General features: G+C 43.1%; 1 protein-coding gene across 3 annotated transcripts in view; it reads right to left on the reverse strand.

Annotated features, from left to right (window-relative positions):
• The window catches only part of UBAP1 (ubiquitin associated protein 1), a 50,610-nt gene that overhangs the window by 11,848 nt on the left and 18,515 nt on the right, over positions 1-20,247 (reverse strand). For 2 of the 3 annotated variants that reach the window (XM_058672945.1, XM_058672944.1), the window contains exons 2-3: positions 19,514-19,554; positions 1,250-2,173 (exon numbers count right to left, since the gene is read on the reverse strand). In XM_058672945.1, coding sequence (XP_058528928.1) covers positions 1,250-2,173; positions 19,514-19,516 — 927 coding nt within the window. In that variant the 5' untranslated portion in view covers positions 19,517-19,554. Of the gene's footprint in view, positions 1-1,249; positions 2,174-9,759; positions 9,885-19,513; positions 19,555-20,247 lie in introns of all 3 variants that reach the window. The other variant, XM_058672943.1, reaches the window with a different exon arrangement.

Here is a 20,247-nt window from a genome sequence, read left to right on the forward strand (position 1 = left end):
CTGATTTTCAGATAAATCTCTGCGCTATTTGCCACAGTAACTCATACAGACACCGGTTCAAGTCCCAGTTGTTCCACTTCAATCTAGCTCCCTCATAATTTTCCCGGAAAAAAGCAGCACAAGATGGTCCAAGAGCTTGGGTCCCCACAACCATGTGGGAAACTCACAAGAAGCTCCCGGGGCTTCTAGCTTCAGACTGGTCCAGGTCTGGTCATTGCAGCCACTTGAATGAACTAGCAGACGGAAGCTCTCTCTCCTTCTCTCTGTGTCTCTCCTCTAAGATCCAGCCTTTCGAATTTAAATAAATAAATCTTAAAAAAATAACAGCAACAACACCTCCCGCTTACTAAGGTATCACCCAATCTAAACAAATTAACTCCAAGTTACAAAACTATGGTTAAAAAAAAAATACACATGTGCCAGCATTGTGGCACAGTGAGTAATGCACTGCCTTGCAGCACCGGCCTCCCATATTGGTGCTAGTTTAAGTCCAGACCCTGCCTTGCAGCACCGGCCTCCCATATTGGTGCTAGTTTAAGTCCAGACCCTGCCTTGCAGCACTGGCATCCCATGTGGACTCCAGTTCTAGTCCCAACTGCTCTACCTCCCTTCCAGCTCCCTGCTTGTGGCCTGGGAAAGCAGTCAAGGATGACTCAAAGCTTTGGGACCCTGCACCCACATGGGGACCCAGAAGAAACTCCTGGCACCAGATCGGCTCAGTTCCTGCCATTGTGGCCACTTGGGGAGTGAACCAGCAGATGGAAGATCTTTCTATCTTTCATTTTTTCTGTAAATCTGCCTTTCAATCAAAAACCAAATAAATATTGGGCCACGCACCATGGCCTAGCAACTAAAGTCCTTGCCTTGCACACGCCAGGATCCCATACGGGTACCGGTTCTAATCCCGGCAGCTCTGCTTCCCATCCAGCTTCCTGCCTGTGGCCTAGGAAAGCAGCTGAGGATGAACCAAAGCCTTAGGACTCTGTACCCATGTGGGAGACCCTGACTTCGGATCGACACAGCTTTGGCCTTTGCGGCCGCTTGGGGAGTGAATCAACAGACGAATGATCTTCCTCTCTGTCTCTCCTCTCTGTATATCTGACTTTGCAATAAAAAATAAAATAAAAAATCTTAAAAATTAATATAAATAAATCTTAAAACATACATGTATATAAAGGAGGCAGCAGCTAGGAATTTACAAATCTCTCGGACTCTGGCAGGATGGGGAGGGGTTGGATTTAAAACTCACCGCGGAGCCTGCCTGTGGAGGTGATGACTCTTCCGTGCACACAGACAAGACTGAATGGGAAGGCGTCTGGGAGGGTGCAAGGGTGGGCACCTCAGTGCCACTGTCCAAGTTCAAAGCTGAAAGCCCAAGAGTATGATGCCCATTGAGCTCACTGGCACTGCTTTGGGTGGAAGGCTTGAAGGAGTTCAGGAGCGTGCCACTGCGGAGGCAGGATGTGCTATGGAAAGTGCTTGCCAGTTTGGCTGTCTTCTGATTGCTGTCATCAGAGTCAAGTTTGGGGAAGGACAGGGATTTGATATTGCTTACTGCAGGAATCGGGGGGAGGGACACTTTGGAAGACAGCGACATCTTTTCACAGTTGCCCAACTGTGGTAAGGTTATAAAGCCATTGGGTTTGTGAAGAGGCTTGAAATCCAGGGTTGCCCGCTCCAAGGATGCCAGGACCTCCTCATCCTGTAACACCGACCCGGAGCCGCCTCTGGGCAAGTTACTGTCCAATAACTGAGCCATAATGGGTCCCGTGGCTCCTACCAGAATGTTTCTCAGCTCTTCTTTCTCATCAATGGTTTTTAACTCCAGATTATCAAATGGGTCCTCTTCACACTCAAAGTCGGCAGGATTGAAATCTGCCTTTGTGTGTGGGGGGCTGAGGGCTTTTTGCTTCGTGGCACTACTGCTGACCCGGGTTGGAGTGAGGATGCTGTTGTGCTGCAGGCTGGCAAGGATGGGGTTAATAGGAGGTGGCATTGTGGCTATACTTTGAGTCTTGGAGAAGCTCATTTTGTTATCGCCCTCTGGGCCACTCTTGGAATTGACTTTGGCTTCCGCCTCCTGAGCCTTGAGTTCTGCTTCCCGCTGGGCGTCCTGGATCTTCCTAACGTCCTCGGCCCACTCGATGGTCTTCTTTTCCAAGGAGAAGTCATACTGCAAAGATGTGGCAGAGAAAGGAGGTGTGAATGCAGGTGGCCACCCTCTCCCCACCCAGTTCCCTCGTCACTCAGGTCTGCACAGGGGAGACCCCGGGCAGGCAGTTAAGGACTTGTGAGACAATCCCCATTCAGCAGGCTGAGGTATCCAATGTCCTTACAGTCTGACCACACTGGGTTCCCAGGTGACTTGTTAGAGAAACAGAAAGCACTCCCACCACCTGCAGCCTGACACCCCAGGCCACACAGAATGCACGGCCTTTGCTGCTCTCCCTCAGGTCATCTCCAGTCCCAGAACTTTCCATCTGTGGCTCCAGCACAGCTCATCCCCCTCCTCTACCAAGTCTCCCAGATGATCAGGTGTTTCTTTTGAATTTGGTCAGCCACCTGGTACCACACGTGTTCCCACCAAGAGGTCTACTCCCTAACCCTCGCCACGGACATCAGAAACCTGTGGCCAGCACCTCTGTTACAGCCCGCTTGGTTTCTACTGCCTAGTCCAGTGTTCTAAACAGCCACATGCTCAGCAATGACACCTCCAACATCTGAGAAACACAAGACGCCATGCATCTCCAAGCACCTTCCGCGTATTACCTCGGGGGTTTCCTTGACAGTCCTCTGAAGTAAGGAGTTATCTCCATTTGCACAGGCAACCCCCAAGATTACAACACTAGTAAGCACGCTGGTGTGGCCTGAATCTGATTCTAGGCCAAACAACTACAGATACTGTCAGATGATAGTGAGCATGGTGCATCAAGTTAAGCTACTGCTTCAAACACCTGTGCCCCACAGCACAGTGCCTGCTTCAAGCCCCAGAGAGTGTAAACTTTCAACAAAACTCCCTGAAGCACCTCAAAGGCAGAAGAAATGGCCCAAATATCCAGGTTCCTGCCAACCTCTTGGGACACTGGAATGGGGTTTCAGGCTTCTGGCTTCTGCCTGACTCAGCACTGTCCGCTACAGGCACTGAGGGAGTGAACCAGCAGACAGAAGATTTCTAGCTGTTTCTCTTTCCTAACATTAAAAAAAAAAAAAAATACAACTTTAAACCAACACTTGAGATTTTAAGACAAAAAAAAATTTTTAAATGGAAAAGAGAGGGCCCAGCACAGTGGCCTAGTGGCTAAAGTCCTTGCCTTGCACGAGCTGGGATCCTATATGGACGCCGGTTCTAATCCTGGCAGCTCCACTTCCCATCCAGCTCCCTGCTTGTGGCCTGGGAAGGCGGTCAAGGACGGCCCAAGGCCTTGGGACCCTACGCCTGTGTGGGAGACCTGGAGGATGTTCCTGGCTCCCGGCTCTGGATCGGCACCGCACCGGCTGTTGCGCTCACTTGGGGAGTGAATCATCGGACGGAGGATCTTCCTCTCTGTCTCTTCTCCTCTCTGTATATCCGACTTTGTAATAAAAATAAATTTATATTTTAAAAAAATAGAAAAAGAGAACTATTGCCCAACTATATAAAAAAAAAAAAAAAAACACCACCTTGTGGACTTCCCACAAAGCAAGGAAGGATGAAGTGACAGTTCAAGCTAGGAGATCCGGACTTGTGAGCATCTAGAGGGTGAACCAGCAACATTGGCGTGGGGAGCTTTTCCTCCCTCCCTCCATGTCTCAGATAAACACAGTTTTCGGTTTTTTTGGTTTTTTTTTTTTAAGATTTCATACAGCAAACTGTATTCACCTCATCATTCCTTTACAATCTCTTAAAGTATAGCTCAATTTACAAGATTTTCATTTGCATGCTTAGAAAACATTAAGCTAAAGCAAAATTTACACTGGACAGGGGAAAACACATTTTAGAATTCACTCTAAAGTGACCGACATAAACAATGTTGGTGTATCAAGATTGGAGCCACATCAACGGTTTAAAAAAGGATGAGAGGAGAACAGAGGAAAGAATTATTCCACAATAAGATAAGCATTTCAGAGCAGAAGAAACAAAGATCTTTGGCCATCCCAAGCCCCTCAGTTTCTAACAAGAAGCCTACAACTGATGCATGTCAAGAAGTTCACTGGTCACTGAGCCATCTAGGGTGCCCCAGAAAGGCTCCAGGGGAATCCCCTTGCCTGCTTTCTGCCACTACAAATGTAAAAAAGCAGCACTGGGCAAAGACTTTACTGCTTCTATTTGCGAGGGGCGGGGAAGGGGATGCAATACAATTTGGCAACTGACCAACAGCAATTAAAAATAGAAACTGTGAGGCCAGTGTGGTGATGTAACAGGCTAAGCCTCCACCTGCAGCACCAGTATTCCATATGGGCACCAGCATGAATCCAGGCTGCTCCATTTCCGATCTAGTTCCAGGCTTATGGCCAGGAAAAGCAGAAGAGGCTGGCTTAGGTCCTTGGGTCCCCATACCCACGTGAGACGCAGAAATTCCTGACTCCTTGACTAGTTCAACTCTGGCCATTCCAGCCAATGGAAGATCTCTGTCTCTTCTCCTCTCTGTTAACTCTGCCTTTCCAATAAATATAAATAACTCAGAAAAAAAATAAATGTTGTAACCAACTTCGCATGGTCTATCAACACAGATCTCTAAAGTTTTGTTCAAAGAACAATTACAAATTTCTTTCCTTTTCTAGCAAATTTTATGAAGCTTTTAAGAAAATTAAAGTAATGCAGAATACTTGGAACATGCAAGCATCTTAGCCAGCAATTCCTTGTGGTTTAGCTTTCCATGACTTTACTTACCTGTAGTCAATCACAATCCTTAAATATTAACTGGAAAATTCCAGAAATGGGATCAGGGCTGTGGCATACTGGGTAAAAGCTGCCACCTATGGCACTGGCATCATTAATGATACTTCAGTTCAAGTCCTGGCTACTCCACATCTGATCCTACTCCCTGCTAATGGGTCTGGGAAAGCAGCAGAAGAGGGCCCAGGTGTCTCCTATATGAAGACCCAGAAAAAGTTCCTGGCTCCTGGCTTCAGACCAGCTAAGCTCTAGCCATTGCAGCCATTTGAGGACTGAGCCAGCAGATAGATGGTTGTTTTTCTTTCTCCCTCTCTTTCCATAACTGTACCTTTCAAATGAATAAATATTTTTTTAATTCCAGAAATTTTAATTTTTGAGCTCTGTTACATTCTGAGCAATATGATTAAATCTGGCACCTTCCTGCTCCATCTCACTCAGAATGTAAATCACCCCATTGTCCAGGGTAGCCAAACTGTAAACACTACTCTCTCATCATGGCTATCAAATCAATTGCCTGGGTATTACAGTGCTTATACACAGAGTTTAGCACAATCTGGGGTCTCAGGCACCCACAGCAGGGTTGGGAACCTAACTGTGCAGGATGAGGAGACTGCTATGATTTGGATGGCATTTGTCCCTAGAAAACTCATGGTGGCAGAGGTGGTGGAACTTCGGACAGGTGGGACCAAATAGAGGTGATTAGGAGATACAAATGAAGGAGTGCTTTCTTGCTGTTCAAAACATGATCTTTTTTCCCCCACATTATTATTTCTTCCTTCTCTAAACCCCTAAACTGTTTTAGAAAAAGCCCACAAAACCACTGGTCACAATCTGGAAGCTCCCAGGAGTCTCCTCTTGGCTCCTGTTTCACTCTATGATCTTCCCCTGCTGGAAGTCTTCTGCATGCATGTGGCCAGCGGCAGAGAAGGCCACAGCACCAGAGACTAAAAGGAACAGTGCAGCCCCAGACTTACAGCCTCCAAAAGTGTGAGCTAAATAATCCTATGTTCTGTATGAAACATGTATCCTCTGGTGCTTTGTTAATAGCCACACAACACAGACCAACACAGGATTATTTTACCATTTTAATCTTTATGGACAACTATACAAGTTCATTATTGCCATTTTAGATAATGAAATGGAGGCCTGGAGAGTTTAATAAATCTTTATAAGATTACATAACTATTTCACAGCCACTATATCCACTGTACATATGTAACCCGACTCGGTTCTAAACTGTGACACAAAGCACTTCCATTCAAATGGAAGCTTTCTAGACACCAAGATACAAAACACCAGATATGTTGTAACAGCTTCTCCTGATGGAATTTTAGCTGACAAGTTTTTACTACTGGGGTCAGCACCATGGTATAGCAGGTTAAGCCTATGCCTACAGTATCTGCACCTCATGTGGACTCCAGTTCTAGCCTCAGCTGTTCCACTTTCGATCCAGCTCCCTGCTGAATGGCCAGAAAAAGCAGCAGAAGATGGTGTAAGTATTTGGACTCCTATACTCATGTGGGAGACCCACAAGAACCTCCCGGCTCCTGGCTTTGCACTGGCACAGCTCCAACCATGGCAGCCATTTGGGGAGTCAACAAGCAGCAGATGAAAATTTTGTCATTCTCTCTCTGCATCTCAAATAAAAATAAAAATTACAGGAAGCTTCAAGCCAGTCCTCTAGGGCTCTCATTCTGATCAGGACCACAGCCAAATCCCTTAGAAAGTCAAGTTTAAAGGTGCTATGTGAGTGACTGGCACAGTGGTACAGAGGCTAATCCTCCATCTGCAGCACTAGCATCCTATACAGGCACCAGTTCATGTCTCTATTCCTCCACTTGCAATCCAGCTCTGTGCTGATGTGCCCAGGAAACAGCAGAAGACGCTCCAAAGCCCTGGGCTCCTGCAACCCATAGGAGAAGCAGGAGCTCCTGACTCCTGGCTTCAGATCAACCCAGCTCTGGTCATTACTGCCATTTGAGAAATCAATCAGTAAACTAGAAGATTTTCTCTCTCTCCCTCCCTCCCCCCCTCCCTCTTTCTGTATCTCTAACTTTCAAGCAAAATAAAACAAATAAATCTTAAAATTTAAAAAAAGGGGCTATGTGAGAGACTGTCATTGTGGTACAAATGGTTAAGCCTCCACTTGCGATGGAGCAAGCAATGCTTACAATGACCAGCAATCTACATTGGAGTGCCAGTTCAAGTCCCTGAGAAAAAAATTTTAAAAAGTAACTAAAGTTCTATTATGATTCATCAAAGCATACGAACTCTAGAAAGGGAAGACCAAAAATACTTCCTAAAATAACAACAGGATAGCTTAGTAAATCCCCAGAAACAAAACTTCTTTTTAAGAAAGTCATATTTAAAGAAAGCTTCAGTCACAGGAGGAAGTATTTCCAGGGAGCGCTGTGCTTTCCCGGTTCTCTGTTCTAAACCGTAAGCACCAGGAGACAGTGATCCAGGCAGGCAGCTCTGTGTTCTGGGCCAGCAGAACACCCCTCCAAAGCAGGCCGCCAACAAGTGCACACGAAAGGAAGCAAATGGCACAGGACTGCTTGCTGCTTTCTGCCAGGATCCGTGCAGTAGGTGTGAATGACACAAAGGTGTGAAGAGAACAGCTCCCTGCATGGCAGGGCCCAGGGAGCTTCCAGCTACTTGGCAGGGCCTAGCAGATTCATCTCTGACCACCTTGACGCAGTTTTCACTCCCTTTCGCATGGGCACTCAACCACCCCACTAAGAATTTTGTATTGAGGCATTGTCTGCCCCTGTGAGATGGCTTTTACAACCAACATGAGCTTAAGAGTTAATGTTACTGATAATGTCCTGGTGAGTGGGCCTTTAACTGCACACAGGAGTACAATCAAGCCCATGCTGTTTCCAGACACCTTATTGTGTACCTACCCATTGCCATAAAATCTGGCCCGGACATTTAGCATGCTTCCTGGGAAATGGCTTGATAAGAATTTTACAAGCTAATGGAAATGATGGGAGTATGGGTTAAGACTGTCAGGACAAAAAATATAGCTACTGGGACCCTAAAAGCTATCTTGTTACTGGGACCCTAAAAGTTATCTCGTTACTCTGACCCAAAGGCTATCGTGTTACTGGGACCCTAAAGGCTATCCTGCTAAAGCAAAAAATATAGTTACTGTGACCTTAAGGGTTAGCCTGTCCGTTCAACTCTTTAGAACATAGAAACTGTAGTTGCTTTAGCTGCTTTCATAATTTCTAACTAGAGGAAATATAGGCTGATTTCACTAACATCACAAAGATATACTTTTGATTATTGTTTGATCACTTATGAGGTTGTAGAACCTGCAGTTGTAGAGGAACTTAATGTTTGGAACCTTCTGTCTTAGACCTTTGTTTTTTCTCTTTTGATGTATTTCTCCCATTAAGTGATGGATAAGTTGTAGAATAAGAATTGTAGTAAGAGTGTATTACTGAATAAGATGTGTTGTCTACTGAGAAATTCTTGGCTGCAACGTTGGAATGGATAATGCCCTGTCTTGAGGTGAAACAATTTGTAGAATTGTCTTTGGAAACACTCACTTGTCCATTGCAGAATTGAAACTTAAATGGAGTAAACTTGGCTCATTGCTAATTACAATTCTTTCCGCCGTTATAACTCTTGCTTTACTTATTCAGTTAAACTGTGTGAGTTTGCTGACCTAATGGCCTTTAGTGCCAATGGCCCATAATCCCCATAGACCAAGACCCCGGACTTACTAACCCATACATAATTCAAGGTAGGGGCCTGGTTGTCACAGGTGGCGCCAAGGTTAGAGCCCAGACCTGAGGAGAGCGGATGAAGACTGGCAAACCAAGATAAGCAAGGAATGTGGGATCCTTCCTCAGTCATCTCTCAGGAAGCTGTAAATTGTGCCCCCCTGAAGCTATGTCAAAATGCCCCTAAAAGAAAACCTTGTACTGCTTCTGTATAAATAAAGCGGACAGCTTTCTCGCAAGGTCCACAATCATCAAGGAATCCTAGTGGTCCGTCTCTCCTTTCTTTCTCTCTTCTTCTTTCTACGCCTATCTCACGCACCCTTCCCGAGCTCTGAACTCTCGGCTGGAGCTGGACTCTGGCAGCTTTCCAGAACTAATTCAGTACATTTATCATGCAACTGAAATTTAAAGATGAGAGGGTTGAGAAAGAAGTCCTGCGGAAATAATATTTAAGCACAAGTCTAGAAGAATAAATAGGTAATGATAGCTTTTAATAAGGCAAAAAGAGAGGAATATGCCAGGTGGAGACAGTAGCTCCTGAGAAAAGGCAGGGCACAGAGAGGTAAGGTACAAGATTTGTGCAACAAAGTACATTTTGGAGAAAATGTGGAGACGATGAGCTAAGGTGCTCTGCCACAATCTACACTGAATTCAATAAGGACTGGTGATTCACTAAGCAGTTTAACACGGGTGTAACAATTTAAAATGTTAAGGATATTATTCTAGAAACAAGATGGAAAATACTACTAGCAAAGGGGCCAATTAAAGAGGCTAATGCATTAGCATATGTGTAAAGTAAGGCAGGGCTGGAACGTGCAACACCTCAAGACTGTTAGTTGAGTGACTGAGAAGATAAGAAGGACATGGGCAGAGAAGGGAGTAGGAGCAAACATGACAGTTACAAGGGCAATGGGAGTTTGTTCTGTGCAAGGCAGAGACCCAGGAATACACAACCCACCATATTACACAAAATACATGCGCCTGAGTGTATAAAACAGATTTATGTACATATGCGTGCAGTCATGTGAGCCAGGAGCTATCAGGAATATAAATAAGAGATAAGAAAGGTTGTTCTATTTTACTAAACATAAAAATGCTTATTTTTAAAATCTTAAATGTACTAAACTTAAACTAAAAATCACCACTTACCTGTACTTCTCTGACAACCTGCAAACAATCAGGCAAGGAGAAGCCAATAGGTAGACCAACTTTAGCTGGTGTTTTGAATTTGTCTCCTATCTTAAATGGGACATCATCAAGGTAACTGAAAGTCCCTATAATCAAAAATAAAGTAGAAAATATCAGCAAAGAACTTTATAATATCTTCCTATAATCTTTATGTCTACTGGATATGCATTAGTTATGGTATCCAAAGACTCGACTTTACAGACAGAGCGTTCCTCTGACTGCTTACCTTCTCCTGACCTGGATCTCTGAGAAGGAAACCCTGCAGCAGTTGCTCTTACCGTTTACTTGCAGTTACACCCAAGTACTCAGTGTCTAACAGGCTTCCACACAGCCCATGAGCCCTGCCTTCATCTCCTAGAAATCATTTGGCTGCCCCAAGCTATGGTGACCACTGTTCCTAACATCAACGGATTGAAAACTTCTGTACTGGCTGTTCCCTCCATGAGAAGCTCCTCCCCAGATACTCAGGTGACCTGTCCCCTCCTCCCAGTCCTGGTCAGCAGGATAGCTCTCAAGGAGCCTCAGCCCGCCCCACCCTCACTGTAGCACCCTGGGGCCACTATTTGTCTTTACCCCACAGCAGTTCCCATCACCCAACAACCATGATTTATTTCTTAGATTACACAATGGTATTTCAAAAAAGTTTATGGAAAACGGAATTAAAAGTTAAGGTTATTTTTGGTACAGTGATTTTTGAAATCCATGCATATAACGAGTCTTTACAAAGTTCACAAAAATGTGTACTCTGAAAAAAACTATGCATGGATTTCAAAATTTTACCTTCGTATTTTCCTATAAATTTTGAAGTACCATCAGGTTTATTATTTCCTTTTCCCAGTGGAATTTAAGTTCTTTTCAGGCAAGCATTTACCTTGAATATACCTTATTCAATGGTATATTTCTCAAAACCTGTAATCTTGCCTAGCACATATGGGACATTTAATAAACATTACTAAATTGGTAGACTTTCAACAAAAGAATTTCCCTGATTAGTATTCCTCTATTTCATAAAGAATCATTTTTTATTTAAAGAAGTGCTCTAGATCGAAAAACACTAATACTACCACATTCAGGAACAGCATGGAAATAGGTGAACATCAGTACTTGCTGACAAAGGAAAACCAGGTAAACCATGAGAACCAGCATGGGGTAACAAGGAAACAGAAGCTAGACACAACTGAACTGCTTTAACTCCCAAAGGATTCTTCGCTTATCATACATAACCAAACAAAACAGAAGGTCCATGAAAGACACAATCATTATCAACTCAGAGTCAGAAAAGCAGAGTGCCTCGTGTGATACTCTCAGGGGCCACACAATCCCACAGGTGCACAGTTTCTCTTCGGGACAAGTTCTGGAGGGCCAGCTTTCCTGACAGAAACATCATGGACCATGAAACATGGCTGATAAAAATAAATTTTACATTTTCATTTTTAGCAGTAAGTAAATTAAGGCTTATTTATGGACCACACACAAGTGTATTTTCATGGACACATATGGACATGAATAGTCCAAATATAATTCTACACAGAGACTGCTTTTCCTTCTAAAATCCATTCAAAAATCCACCCTTATCAAGGTCAAAAATACACCTGTAATTTTGCCATCAGTCCAATTTCCTGAAGTTGGTATTCATTCAGTATACCTGAAATATGTCATCTGGAAGAAGGTTCTCATGCTCATCCTTGTGGGGGAGAAGGGGGAAGGGGTCAGACTTAAAACACATCTGCAATTTGCTCAGCCAAAAACTAAATCCATTATAATGCTCAATTTTTTTCCGAGGAATAACCATAACCATTAACACTCGAGAAAATTTTTCAAGTATAGTTATACTTTTACATGTGCTGTTTCCTCAGCTGACAAGGCCTATCATAATCTTACCCACACTACTCGAGTATCTATAGTCATTAAGAATAAACTCACGGCAACCACTTTGGTACAGTAGATTAAGCCGCCTCCTGCAACAATGGCACACCATACAGGTGTGGGTTCAAGCCCAGGTTGTTCCATTTCCATTCCAACTTCCTGCTAATGTAGCTGGGAACACAGCAAAAAAATGACTCAAGTACTTAGACCCTTGCCACTTGTGTGGGAGACCTAGAAGGATCTCCTGGTTTCAGCTTTGCCCACTATTGCAGTTGTAGCCATTTGGGGAGTGAGCCAGCAGGTGGAATCGCTCTCTGTAACCCTGCCTCTCAAATAAATACATAAATCTTAAAAAAAAAAAAAAAAAAAAAGGAAAAGAGAAAGAAAGAAACTCAGGCACAGCACAGTAGCCTGATGACTAAAGTTTCTGCCTTGCACACACCAGGATCTCATATGAGCATCCGTTCATGTCCCTGCTGCTCCACTTCCATTCAGCTCCCTGACTGTGGCCTACAAAAGCAGTTGTGGACAGCCCAAACCCTTGGAACGCTGCATCCATGCTTGAGACTCAGAAGAAGCTCCTGGCTCCTATCCTTGGATCAGCTCAGCTCCAGGTGTTACAGCCACTTAGGGAGTAATCAGCAGATAGATGATCTTCCTCTGTTATCTCCTTCTCTCTGTATATCAGATTTTCAATAAAAATAAATAAATATTTAAAAAAGATCTTGTGCTCTCTGGCACTTGGAAAATATTAAAAGGTTTCAAGAAAAGCTCTTTTTAAAGAATTTTTACATGTTTTCTCCCATCCAAGTACTAACCAGGCCCGACCCTGCTTAGCTTCTGAGATTCGGGCGCGTTCAGGGTGGTATGGCCAGAGACAATCTTTACATGTTTTCTTTGAAAATAGGTGCTCTGGGCGCAACACAATGGCTCAATTAGCTAATCCTCCCCTTCAAATCCTGGGATCCCATATGGGCTCCAGTTCATGTCCTAACTGCTCCACTTCCCATCCAGCTTCCTGATTGTGGCCTGGGAAAGCAGTCAAGAATGACCCAAAGGCTTGGGACTCTGCAACCTCAAGGAAGACCCAGAAGAGGCTCCTTGCTTCAGGTCACCAGCTCCAGTTGTCGCAGCTTCTTGGGGAGTGAAGCAGTGAATGGAAGATCTTTCTCTCTCTCCTCTCTTACAGATCTGCCTTTCCAATAAGAATAAATCTTTAAAAACAAAGAGGAGAAGAGAAAAAAGAAAAGAAAATGCTCCAATATTCCTGAAAGAATTCTACTTTGTCTAGTGCCCTGACAAATGAGAAGTTGGAACTTGAGCTTTACTTAAGATTCACTAGCAAACTGGAGTGGCAAAAATGGCAGCGATTCATAACTAATGAACTATTAAAACCACCTGAGCAAGGATCTCAGAGCATGCCCCACATCCGGGACCTGGGGTGGGTGGGAAACTGGGTGGGGCTTTTCCCTCAATATCCCCCTTTACCTCAGATACAAGAAGGAAACAATATGGACATAATAGTCTTACCTACCTCCCTATAGCCCCTGAACCTTTTTACTGTAATTAACTATGTAAAGATTGTCAACAATATAATTTTAAAAATAAATAAATAAATAAAATTCACTAGCAAAGTATAGTTAACTCACAAAATTAACTCTTTTGCTTAATAAAACACTCCTTAAATAGAATTGTGTAATATAGCTAATTACAAAGCAGCATTAGAAAAATCCTTTCCATAACACTAATAAGTACATTTGATAGATACAAAGATACAAGAAAATCTATCCACATTAACGATACTTAAATTGTCTTAAATCAACAGTTCTGTTGCAGGTACCCCTTATGATGATAAAGCTATCTAAGCCAAAAAAAAGAAAGTTGCTTGGTTCTCTTGCCTACCTTTCAGTTAGGTTCTGGCATGGGTGTAAGGATTCTCAAGGGTTCTGGCATGGGTGTAAGGAGTTATTCGAATATCCCACCCTGGACCCAGCGCCATTTCTTCTTCCTTACAGCTCACGAAATTTGTGCCAGTCCAGCCACTGACCAATCAGAGGTAACCTGGCATTCCACCTGAGAATCCCTCCCCCAATCTTACAGCCCCTTCCCCAACCCCGCCCACTCACCAATCATCCCTAGGCATTCACCTGCAGTTGCCAATCCCCTGGGGCCTGCCCTCAATCCCTCCCAATCCCCACCCCCCACACCCGGCAGACAAAAAGGTCCCCAGGTGCGGCTCGCTCTCCCTTTGCTCTTCCCCCTCTTCTCCCGGCTTCTCTTACCCTCCTCCCCTTCCCCTTTTCCCTTTTTCCGATCTCTACCACCTCCACCCTGTTCCTGCCCCGCTGGAATAAACTTCCTAAGATACCTCGTTGCGTCTGGTGTGTTTCAGCTCACGGTAAAGAACCAGGTTGTGGGAATTAGCTGCGCGGGATAATATCGTAATATCATATGAACTAGAACTCTACCATCTTTTTAAATAACTAACAATGGGGACAAGCTGAAGTAGAATACCTTGAAACAACTGCTTTCTTCCCTTGCTGAGCACCAATTACAGATACCTGCTTGAAAAGGCAGTGTCCTTTTCACTGATAAAATAAATATCCCTAAACTTCCACAGTCCTCGATCTTTGCTAACGGAATGAGCACCCAACTGAGGAGGAGATGGAAAAACAGGACAAAAAGGTCCTCAAGGAGATGAGAACAAAAACCGGTAACCTTTGAGTAACAGCGCCCACCGTAAGTATTATTTAATGATGATGTGGTAAGGATTACAAAAATATTTTTCTTAAATATACTCTAAGTGTCTTATCTGACATATCAGAATACCTACTTTAAAATATCAAGTGTTTTTACTACTTAATGCGTTCTATTTTTTAAACAAATTAAATAAAAATTCAACTCACCACATGACCCAGAGCATTAAGTATTATAGCTACTGATTTTATGGATCACCCCAAATACTTTTTTAATTTCAGTCCCTGTAACTGAAAAATCTCCATAAAATTAGGCCATTTTCCCAAAATCCATTTAGAAAAAAGACACCATGTGCGGCTCCCATGACTGCAGCTCCAGCAGTTCCTTGACCCCAGGGTCACCTCAGGCCACAGTGGAAGAAAATGGCTCAATGTGTAATGAATGACTCAGGATAAATTCTGGGAAGACGTCATTGGGGGAGGGGGGAGCAGGGGAAGGTACAATTAATCCCAGGTAGAGAGGGAAACTCCTAATGAGGAAAGCAACTGGATTATGCTTAATTAAGGTGTGAAGTAATTCAAAATATAAGATTTTTTTAAAAATCAAAATCACACTTAAAATAAGCAAATTAACTACAATTCTATGATAAGTAATCACTGTCTTAAAGCCATATGCCAGGTAACACTTGAAAAAGTGTTATAAACATCTTCATATGATATGAAGTCAAAATGTTAATCACAGATTAACAACTACCCCACAAAACCAGCCTTTTATAGGTAATACATGATATTCGAGTTTAAAAAAAAAAAGTGTGATACACAAACAAGAAAAATCAATCCATCATCAAGAGAAAAACAGCCACCAGACCAAACCCAAGGATAGCCAAAATACTGGAATTACCAGACAAGGGAACTTTCAAATAACTATTACGAATTAGTTAAAAGAGCTCACGGAAAAGATAAACATGTGTGGGCAGATGGGGAATTTCAGCATAGACAGAAATACAAAAAGACAAACAGTGGGAAAAATCATCATAGAAAATATTGTTGACTCATAAGCCAGCATATGCTAATCAGAAAACAAGACTGAACAAAGATTCAAATAACATGAAAATAAATAAAAAGAAATAAATAAAACAGGAAAAAGTTTTTTAAATACTGGATCCAAATTAAGAAATGTCTGGAACAGTATTAGCCTCCTATATGCCACTAGAATCTCAAAAGTAGAAAAGATGAAGAATGGAGAAAACAACAACAAAAATAATGGCTGAGAATATTAACCAACCTACAGAAGTTCACTAAACCCAAGCAGGATAAATATATAGATAATCATACCAAGGAATGTTGAAAACAAAAGATAAAAAAATCTGAAAACCAGCTGAGGAAGTGTGGTGGAATGGCAAGTGCCAGTTCCAGAGCTGCCTACTCTGGAGCACAAGAGTGCCAGTTCCAGAGCTGCCTACTCTGGAGCACAAGAGTGCCAGTTCCAGAGCTGCCTACTCTGGAGCACAAGAGTGCCAGTTCCAGAGCTGCCTACTCTGGGGCACAAGTCCTCCAATTCCAGCCACCCACCTGGGAAACTGCAGCCTGTTCAACCCCAATTGTTGTAGCCACATAGGAAGCAAACCAGCATATGAAGATGTCTCATCTCTCTGTCATTCAAACAAAACAAATTCTTAAAAAAAAAAAAACAAAGACATGATGCCCCCTTGGGAGTGGGCTAGCAAGGAGGAGGCTCAAGCTGCCACTTGGGAAACCCACATTCCGCATCAGAAGTCCAACTACTCGTGATTAAATCCATCTTTCTAGAGATAAAGTTTCTGGCTCCAGGCCTTCACCTGGCCTGCCTGGGACACCTGCATCCCATTATCAGAGCACCTTGTCTGGTTCCAGCCCTGCTTCCACATCCCAGCCCAATTTCCGGCTAATGCAAACCCTGGGAAGTTCCATCGGGTGCATTCCTGTCACCCACAGGGAGTCCCGAATTGCATTTCAGGATCCTGGCTTTGGACTGACTGGCCCCGGCCATGGCAAGCATTTGAAGAGTGAACCAGCAGATGAAAGCTCCTCTGTCTCTCTCTTTCATATTGAATGATATGAAACGCCCTGGCGTGGAATGGGGATGTCAGGTCTTGTGGCTCAGAAGGTTAACCAACTGCTTCCAACAACAGCATCCCATACTGGAGTGACAATTTCCAGTCTAGCTACTTTGCTTGTAATTGAGCTTCCAGCTATTTCAGCCTGAGAGGTAGCAGATGATATAGTTCAAGTGCCTGGACCCCTGTTACACAGATGGTAGAACAGACGGAGCTGAGTTCTGGGCTCCTAATTTGGTCTTTGCCAATTCTAGTTGTGGTAAGCTTTTGGGAAATGAACCAATTGATAGAAAAATCAATCAATCTCAGTCTCTCTCTGCCGTTCAACTAGATGAAAATAAACAAGCAAAAAAAAAATCTGGGTGGGGTGATACATTACATAGAGAATAATACTTAAAATTATGTTGACTTCTCTCCAAAGCAAATTACAGATCAACTTTAATACATTCTAGAATAAAATGTTTATTCTATCCCTCCACAGAAAAAGTATAAAGAGTAAAATGAACCCCTCTAGAAATTAGTCAACTGGTCATAAACTGAACAGTTTAGTTTGAAAAGGAGCAGCTGTGAGGAGGTGATAAAGCTTCAGAAGTTACACAAAGTTCTGGGATCTATTTCACAGTATAGTACCTACAGCTAATAATACCATCCCACACACTGAAAACTGCTCAAAGTGTAGATTTTAGTTAATGTTTCTAGCACCCTCCCCACCCCAAAAGAAACATAGTAAAGGGTGTGTAAAAATACGTTCAGCAGGGCCCAGCACGGTAGCCTAGTGCCTAAAGTCCTCACTTTGTATGCACCAGGATCCTATATGAGCACCGGTTCGTATCCTAGCTGCTCCATTTCCCTTCCAGCTCCTTGCTTGTGGCCTGTGAAAACAGTAAAGGATGGTCCAAAGCCTTGAGACCTGGCACCTGCAAGCCAGAGCCAGAAAAAGCTGCAGGCTCCTAGCTTCAGATCAGCTCAACTCCAGCTGTTGTGGCCACTCGAGAAGTGAACCAGCAGATGGAAAACCTTTCTCTCTGTCCTCTCTGTAAATCTGACTTCACAATAAAAATAAGTAAAATCTTAAAAATATATATACATTAAGCAGCCACTTGCAAGGCCAGCATTCCAAATCAGAATGTGGGTATGAACCCTGGCTATTCTACTGCTGATAGTTTCCTGCTAATGTACCCAGGAAAGCAGTGGAAGAAGCTTTGTACATGTATCCCTAACACACACTAGCAGACTTTCACGTTCCTGACTTCTGCCTGCCAGAGCCCTGGCCCCAGACACTGCAGCCATCTGGAAAGTGAACCAGCAGGTGAAGATCTGTACCTCTCACCCTCTCTGTTGCTCTGCCTGTCAAATAAATAAATCTTCAAAGGAAAAAACTCACACAATATAATTGGTTCTCCAGATCCATGAATAGCACATTAGTCAATTCAATCAAAGATTAAAAATATTTTGGGAAAGCAATGGTGTCTCTACTAAATAACTATGCCTTTCTTGTTATTCCCTTAACAGTATAATACTGCAGCATAGCATTTATGGTCTATTAGGCATTGTAAGCAATCCTAAGAGCATTTAAAATATATGGGAGCATATGCATGGGCTACAGGCAAATATTACGCCGCATTTGATCAAGGAACCAGGCCTCTTAACAGGCACCATTAGAGGAAAACGGAGAGGAGATAGGTAGTTTTATGCTTTGGTGAGGATACTTTCATGGGTATACATTTATCCCCAAATTATCAAGATGCAAACTTTAAACCTACACAGTTATTTATGCTATCAGTCATATCTCAGTGAGGTGGCCATAACAAGGGAAGGGAGGGGCACAGCAAGTTAAGCCATCACTTGAAACAGTGCCAAATGCTCTGCTTCCAAACCAGCTGCCCTGCTAATGCACCTGGGAAGCAGTGGACAATGCATCAAATAATTTTAGCTCCTGCCACCCATGTAGGAGACCCAGATGGAGCTCCTGGCTTTGACCTGCTCTGGCCCCAGCTATTATGGCCATTTGTTGAGTGAACCTGCAAACAGTTCGATCGATCTCTCCCTCTGAGTGAATCAGCACACACACACAGATCTCTCTCGCTGTCACACTGCTTTTCAAATAATAAATCTCCAAAAATAATACTACAAAGGAGATGGTAGTTTACTTTTATTAAGTTCCATTAAAAAGCCCTATTTTTTCCAGAACTAAATCTCAAGGCATTTTGACCAAAAGAATAATTTATTTTTTTTGGAAGAAACAAGTTAAAATTCAAACACACAAAGGTTTTCATTGTGGCACAGTGTGCTAAGCAGCTGTTTGAAATGTCCCTATTATCTACCAGAGTGCCAGTTCAAGTCTTGACTATTTATTTCCTAACTCCCTCCCTGCTAATGCATCCTGGGAGGAAGAAAATGATGCCCCAGTTAGGAGACCCAGATCTCCTGTCTCCAATTGGCCAGCCCTGGCTACTACCAGCATTTGGACAGTGATCCAGTAGGAGGAAGGTGTACCCTCTCTCTACTTGACTTTTCAGATAGGGATTGAAAAAAAAAAAAAAAAAAAGACATGGGCTTAGGGAGAGAAGTGGTATGACGGCTCAGTGGCTAAATCCTTGCCTTGTAAAGAAAGAAACAAAAAAGATTACTTCCTTTTTGGAGTGAAGACTAAACCAGACATCTTAAAGCATTTTCTACAGGGTGATTTTAAGAGCTATAATATTACAAAGAATTATCTCAAAGGTTATAATTTTTTTCACACCACCAGGGACACTAAGGAACAGGTCAGGGAATAACAGACTTCTTCAAAACACTGCTAAAGATGGACAAAAGTGGGTAGGCCCTTTAACCTATCCTTAGTAATTTCAACTACAATAACCAGAAAGATTCTACCACTTAGCCTAAAATACTTGAAAATTGAAGATCTCTGAATATATATGCTACGTTGCTACACAATTTCATTTTTCTGAAACCATTCATTTAAAAAGAGAAAAAGGAGCACTTAAAACTATACTAAGTGGTTTAAAACTTTGATGAAATCATAACTTAACTCATGATACTGAGCAGTTCACTTACCATGACTATCTGCACCCAACTTCTTAGAAGCCATTTAGAACCTGAAAAAAAAAAAAAAGGAAATTTACTTAGGTGCATGTCATAGGTATAAATGAGTAATTCAAGAAAACTGAGACTACAAAAAAACTGACATAGCCCTCACCTTTTTTTGTTTTTAAGATTTTTTTTTTTTTAATTTAAAAGATCTACACAGAAAAGAAGTGACAGAAATAGAGATCTTCCATCCATGGACTAACTCCATGCCACAACAGCCAGAGCTGAGCTGATCCGGAGCCAGGGACCTCCTCCAGGAAGCCCAAGTGGGAGCAGCATTCAAGGATTTGGACCATCCTCCGCTTCTTTCCTAGGCCACAAGCAGCGAGCTTGATGAGAAGTGGAGCAGCTGGGACAGGAGCCAGTGTTCACCTGGGAAGCAGTGGGAGATTAGCCCATTATACCACTGCACCAGTACCGCACTTCTGTAATTTTTTTTAATGTTTATTTATTTTCATCTACTTGAAAAGGAGAATGACAGTAGCCTAGTGACTGAAGCCCTTGCCTTGCAAGCATCAGGTCCCATATGGGCACCAGTTTGTATCCTGGCTGCTCCACTACTGATTCAGCTCCCTGCCTGTGGCCTGGGAGAGCAGCTGAGAACAGTCCACAGGCTTGGGACCCTGCACCCCCATGGAAGACTTGGATAAGTTCCTATACCTCCTGGCTTCAGACAGACTGAGCTCCAGCTGTTGTGACCA

The sequence above is a fragment of the Ochotona princeps genome, chromosome 14 (assembly GCF_030435755.1).
Source record: "Ochotona princeps isolate mOchPri1 chromosome 14, mOchPri1.hap1, whole genome shotgun sequence".
Classification (NCBI taxonomy): Eukaryota; Metazoa; Chordata; class Mammalia; order Lagomorpha; family Ochotonidae; genus Ochotona; species Ochotona princeps.